The 6,000-nt window shown below is 67.2% G+C and overlaps 1 protein-coding gene across 1 annotated transcript; it reads left to right on the top strand.

Moving 5' to 3' along the window:
* The first annotated feature begins 1,787 nt into the window (after positions 1-1,787).
* On the top strand, positions 1,788-5,900 carry LOC135285696 (uncharacterized). The gene is made up of 14 exons (XM_064398240.1): positions 1,788-2,226; positions 2,294-2,454; positions 2,546-2,705; positions 2,848-3,018; positions 3,095-3,186; positions 3,278-3,435; positions 3,520-3,623; positions 3,717-3,941; positions 4,050-4,135; positions 4,323-4,459; positions 4,621-4,710; positions 4,827-5,035; positions 5,170-5,376; positions 5,493-5,900. The coding sequence occupies exons 1-14, from the start codon at positions 1,942-1,944 to the stop codon at positions 5,778-5,780; spliced, it is 2,373 nt and encodes a 790-aa protein (XP_064254310.1). The 5' UTR covers positions 1,788-1,941; the 3' UTR covers positions 5,781-5,900.
* Positions 5,901-6,000: the final 100 nt, after the last annotated feature.

Here is a 6,000-nt window from a genome sequence, read left to right as displayed (position 1 = left end):
TGCCGGCTTCCCGCAGGCCTCCCCGCGGCCCCCCAGCCCCGTGGGAAGGGGGCCTTTGCCGGGGCAGCTGGGCTGCGCTCCTGTGCCCACCTTGGTCCCTCACTGCCTCCTTGGAGTAGAATGAATATCCCCAGCTGGGAGGGACCCACAAGGATCGAGGCCAGCTCCTGGCCCTGCACAGGACACCCCAGCAGTCCCACCGTGTTCCTGAGAGCATTGTGTGAACGCTCCTTGAGCTCTGCCAGGGCCAGGCCCTGTTCGTGTGCCTTCCTTGCCTGGCTCCAGGGGCTCGGCAGTGGCTGATTCCCGGGGAAAGGGCAGCCGGGTGGATGAAGCAAGCCCTGTGCTGGCAGGATTGGGCAAGCTCGGGTCCTGCAGGCTGCAGCTCAGTGTGGAACACAAGCAGGTTTCCACAGAGGCCCGCAAATGGCCCCGCAGGAACAGGGCAAAGGACAGGGTGTCACAGAAACCAGCCTGGCTTGGGGCTGCTGGAACAGCAGGGAATGTTCCCTGGAACAACCCAGCTTCCCCTAACCCTCCCCAAGCCAGCACGGCCCTCCGTGCACCAGGTTCTGCTCCCAGACAGAGTGTGCCTGGCATTGTTTACTTATTTATTTAATCTCCTGTTGTTTATTTCTTTATCCCATTATGTGTCTGTCCTGGGCCTGTCACCGAGGAGCGCTGAGCCCTGACCCGGCTGGGGCGGGGTGCTGGGGGCAGGACATGCTCTGGGCACAGGGGGACCGCCCCGCTCCTGCCGGCTGCTCAGGAATGCAGCAGCTGGCTCGCTGTCCCCGCGGGCAGGGGCTGGGGAGGCTGCGGTGACCTGCTGGCATTGCCTTACATGGCTGCGTCCCCAGGACACGGCCAGCTGCGAGGCACCGGGGCTGGCACTGCGGCGTGGGGTGGGTGTCCCGGGCTGGGGGCTGCCAGCAGCACCTCCATTGTGCCACCGAGCTGATGGCAGGTCTGTGCCCAGCTCTGCAGTGCCAGGTCCCCTCCTGCTCCCAGTCCCAAATGCCACCTTGTGCTCTCCCGCCACAGTGGCCCCAGTGTGCTGGTGGCCAGTGGAGATCATTGAATCCTAGAACACGAGTTGGAGCACACCCACAAGGACCATGGAGTCCAGCTCCTGGCCCTGCACAGACCCCCCAACAGTCCCACCCCGTGCCTGAGAGCGCTGTCCAAACCCTCCTGGAGCTCTGGCAGCCTTGGGGCCGTGCCCATTCCCTGGGCAGCCTGGGCAGTGCCATCCTCCGGGGGAAGAACATTTTCCTAATATTCAATGCAAGAAGGCAACGTGTCCCTGGTCACCGCAGAGGTCCCTGGCAGTGTTCCTCTGTGCTGAGCTGGGGGCATGGGGGGCACGCACCCCGTGCTGAGCTGGGGGCATGGGGGGCACACAGGGCACCTGCGCTGCCATCTCAGTCCGTGCCGTGCCATAACGCCCAGTGGGCACAGGCGATCCTTCCCAGGAGGAGCCGTTACTGCTCCCCGGCCCCGGGCAGGCCCCGCTGCAGCCGAGGGCACCGAGAGCCGGTCTGACGGCGCCGGGCGGCTCTGCCGGTTCCCGCCCGCACACGGGAGATGCTCCGGGACACGGGCGGAACCGAAACGCCGCGATTTGTCCCCGCGGCGGGGCCGGGCTGCGCGGGGCTCGGGGCTCGCCGCCCCTCGCACACAGACCCCGGAGCACGGGGTGAACCTCGCAAACCGGCCCGGGGGGCGGCCGGGACCGGACAAAGCCCCGGGGCCCCCTGACCCGTCCCGTCCCACCGCGCTCCGCCCCGTCCGATGGGCGCAGGCCCGCCTGCGGCGCGCTCCGCCCCGCCGCGCCCAGCGCGGGGGCTTGCTGCACCGGGGCCGGGCTGAGCCGTGCCGTGCGAAACCCGGGAGCCGGGCCGAGCCGTGCCGTGCAAATCCCAGGAGCCGGGCCGAGCCATGCCGTGCAAATCCCGGGAGCCGGGCCGAGCCATGCCGTGCGGATCGCGGGGCCCTAGCCGTGCCATGCCGTGCAAATCCCGGGAGCCGAGCCGTGCCGTGCCGCGCCGCGCTCTCCCAGCTGCGGCGCTGGGGCTGCGGGTGCTGGTGCTGAGCGCGGCGCTGGGCGCAGGGGCGGCCCGGGTTCAGCCGCCCCCCTTCCCTTTCTGGGACCCCTCGCTGCCCTGGCAGCGCCGCCTCGATGCCCTGCTGGGCCGGCTGAGCCCCGCCGAGCTGGTGCTGCAGGTGAGGGGGCGGCGGGACCCCCGCGGGGCCCCCGCGGGACTCCCCGCTCAGCGGCGCTGCCCCGCAGGTGGCGAGGGGGGGAGCGATGGGGAACGGCCCCGCGCCCCCCATCCCGCGGCTGGGCATCGCGCCCTACAACTGGAACACGGAGTGTCTGCGGGGCGACGGCGAGGCGCCTGGATGGGCCACGGCTTTCCCGCAGGCCTTGGGTCTTGCCGCCGCCTTCAGGTACCAGCACCGGGGAGCGGGGGCGTGGGACCTGGTGAGACAGGTCCCCCCTTGCCTGCGCCACCCTGACACCCTTGTGATGTTCCCCCAGCCCAGAACTCATCTACCGTGTGGCCAACGCCACGGCCACCGAGGTGAGAGCCAAACACAACAGCTTTGCTGCTGCTGGCCGCTACAGTGACCACACCGGGCTCAGCTGCTTCAGCCCCGTCCTGAACATCATGAGACACCCGCTGTGGGGCAGGAACCAGGTGCCAGCTTGGGCGGGTGCTCCCTGGCTGGAATCAGGCCACAAAGGACCATGGCTGACCAGCTGGATGTGGCCATGGCTTGCCAGGCTGTGGGGATGTGGGGACAGGGCTCCCAGGGGTGACCCACCTGTGTCCTGGACAGGAGACCTATGGGGAGGACCCGTTCCTGAGTGGGGAGCTGGCCCGCAGCTTTGTGCAGGGGCTGCAGGGCCAGCACCCCCGTTATGTTAAGGCCAGCGCTGGCTGCAAACACTTCAGCGTGCACGGTGGCCCTGAGAACATCCCCGTCTCCAGGCTAAGCTTTGATGCCAAGGTGAGCACAGCGGGGCAGGGGGTGTTAAGAGGGCAGGGGACACTCCAGGTGCTGACCCTGCTCTGCCACGGTGCAGGTGCTGGAGCGGGACTGGCGCATGACCTTCCTGCCCCAGTTCCAGGCATGTGTGCGTGCTGGCTCCTACAGCTTCATGTGCAGCTACAACAGGTGTGGAGTGTGGCAGGGGCCACGTGGGCTGGGCTGCCCTTGGCATGGCCAGTGCCCCGCTCTCCTGGCTGCCCCATCCCCTCTCCAACAGGATCAACGGCGTTCCCGCTTGTGCCAACAAGAAGCTGCTGACGGACATCCTGCGTGGAGAGTGGGGCTTTGATGGCTACGTGGTGAGCGACGAGGGGGCTGTGGAGCTCATCATGCTAGGGCACCACTACACACACAGCTTCCTGGAGACAGCGGTTGGTGAGCTCACGGGCTGGGCATGGGGTCAGTCCCCAGGCATCGCACAGCCGTGACAGGAGTTCTCCCTTCTCCCTGGCACGGCAGCCTCGGTGAATGCTGGCTGCAACCTGGAGCTCTCCTATGGCATGAGGAACAACGTCTTCATGCACATCCCTCAGGCTCTGGCCATGGGCAACATCACGCTGCAGGTGAGCTGAGGGGAGTGAGACCAGGGGTGTGGGCAGAGAGCTGGGCTGGCCCTGCCAAGTACAGCTGAGGTGTTGGGGTCGGGGTCTCCACAGATGCTGCGTGACCGCGTCCGGCCCCTCTTCTACACACGGATGCGGCTGGGGGAGTTTGACCCCCCAGCCATGAACCCCTACAGCTCCCTGGACCTGAGTGTGGTGCAGAGCCCCGAGCACCGCAACCTCTCCCTGGAAGCTGCTGTCAAGAGCTTTGTGCTGCTGAAGAATGTGCGGGGGACACTGCCCCTGCGGGCCCAGGATCTGCTCAGCCAGCACCTCGCGGTGAGCCCCTGCAAGAGGGTGGGCAGGGGGACACGCTGGCTCCACACCCAGGGCACACAGGTGTCACAGGGCTGCTGGTGCCCACCCTCACCCCTCTGCCCTCTGCAGGTCGTGGGTCCCTTTGCTGACAATCCCCGGGTACTGTTTGGGGACTATGCACCAGTGCCAGAGCCTCAGTACATCTACACACCCCGGTGAGAAAGTGTGGTCCTACTTCATGTCCCCCTCTCCTGGTCACTGTTCCCCTCTCCTGGTCACTGTCCAGGGCTGTTGCTGGAGCTGTTTGGCCCTTGGCTGGTGGCCAGGCAAGGGAGCTGTCCCCATTGTGCCCCGACCCTGGGGCACAGCTGCCCCTGTGTCCTCTGCTGTTCCCTGGTCCAGGAGGGGGCTGGAGATGCTGGGGGCCAATGTGAGCTTCACAGCGGGCTGCAGCGAGCCACGGTGCAGGCAGTACTCGAGGGCAGAGCTGGTGAGGGTGGTGGGGACAGCTGACGTGGTGCTGGTCTGCCTGGGGACAGGTAGGTGGGAGTGGGAGGGCACTGGGTGGGCACTGCCAGAGGAAGGGGAGTGCTGTGGGAGAGAGGGGCTGCCCATGAGCCATCTCTGAGGTGGTCGGTGCCCCTCTGCCCTGTCTGCCCACAGGGGTGTAAGGGGCTCTCCCTTGGCTGTCCCCACCCAGGGGTAGATGTGGAGACAGAGGCCAAAGACCGGAGTGACCTGTCCCTGCCGGGGCACCAGCTGGAGCTGCTGCAGGATGCTGTGCAGGCAGGTAGGGGCTCTGTGGGACCTCAACCCACCCAGGTGTTCCCCATCCATGGCATACCCCGGGGTGTGGCACCCAGCAGTGCCACTACTGGCCTCTCAGTGACAGCCACCTCCCTGCAGCCGCCGGGCGCCCCGTCATTCTGCTGCTGTTCAACGCGGGGCCCCTGGACGTGAGCTGGGCACAGGCACATGACGGCGTGGGGGCCATCCTGGCCTGCTTCTTCCCTGCCCAGGCCACGGGCTTGGCCATTGCCAGGGTCCTGCTGGGCGAGGCAGGGGCCAGCCCGGCTGGCCGGCTGCCGGCCACTTGGCCTGCAGGCATGCACCAGGTAAGGCCAGGGCTGCTGGTTGCACCCTTAGCCTTTCCCTGCCTTGGTGGCTGGACAGCTGCAGGATGCAGGGCTGTGGTTCTTGCCTGTGCCCGCCCAGCCCTGCCCTGTTGCACTGGCCCCTTGTCCCACAGGTGCCACCGATGGAGAACTACACCATGGAGGGACGGACATACCGCTACTATGGGCAGGAGGCCCCGCTTTACCCTTTTGGCTACGGGCTGTCCTACACCACCTTCCGCTATCGGGACCTGGTGCTGAGCCCCCCAGTGCTGCCCGTCTGTGCCAACCTCTCTGTGTCTGTGGTGCTGGAGAACACGGGGCTGCGGGACAGCGACGAGGTGGGCACAGCTGCTCTGCACTGATCTGGCTGTGCAGGGTACAGATGTGCCCGAGCTCCCCCTGCAAGGGGACTGCTGTGGAGTCCCATTGTGCTGAGTCCCATCCCTCCATGCAGGTGGTGCAGCTGTACCTGCGCTGGGAGCAGTCCTCCGTGCCGGTGCCCCGCTGGCAGCTGGTGGCTTTCCGCCGTGTGGCCGTGCTGGCCGGCCGGGAGGTCAAGCTGTCCTTCCAGGTGCTGGCCGAGCAGCGCGCGGTCTGGGCACAGGACTGGCACCTGGAGCCCGGCACCTTCACCCTCTTTGCTGGAGGGCAGCAGCCGGGCCAGAAGACGCGGGTGCCCTCGGAGGTGCTGAGCGCACGGTTCAGTGTCACCGGCACGGCACGGCCCTTACGCACGTGTTAGCAGCAGGGGTGGGCACAGGGTGCTGGCAGAGGGAGGGATGCGAGGTACCCCATGAGGTACCTGTGTGCTGTGGGCAGCGTTGTGGTTCTCTGCCCTGCAATAAAGCGCTGGTGCTCCGTGGCAGCTGTGTGGGGCCTCCTGTCCATCCTCCCGGCTCAGTGCTGGCATCTCCCCGGAGCAGGACCGCGCTGCCCTTCCTCTGCTCAGTGCTTTCAGCCTC

The sequence above is a fragment of the Passer domesticus genome, chromosome 24 (assembly GCF_036417665.1).
Source record: "Passer domesticus isolate bPasDom1 chromosome 24, bPasDom1.hap1, whole genome shotgun sequence".
Taxonomy (NCBI): Eukaryota; Metazoa; Chordata; class Aves; order Passeriformes; family Passeridae; genus Passer; species Passer domesticus.
The sequence above is the reverse complement of the archived record's forward strand: the minus strand, read 5'-3'. Positions and strand labels throughout refer to the sequence as shown.

Coding starts and splice junctions, on each gene's coding strand:
- LOC135285696 (XM_064398240.1), top strand. CDS start 1,942: ATGCCGTGCAAATCCCGGGAGCCGGGCCGAGCCATGCCGTGCGGATCG. Junction 4,136..4,322: donor CAGTACATCTACACACCCCG/GTGAGAAAGTGT, acceptor TCCCTGGTCCAG/GAGGGGGCTGGAGATGCTGG. Junction 4,460..4,620: donor GCTGGTCTGCCTGGGGACAG/GTAGGTGGGAGT, acceptor GTCCCCACCCAG/GGGTAGATGTGGAGACAGAG.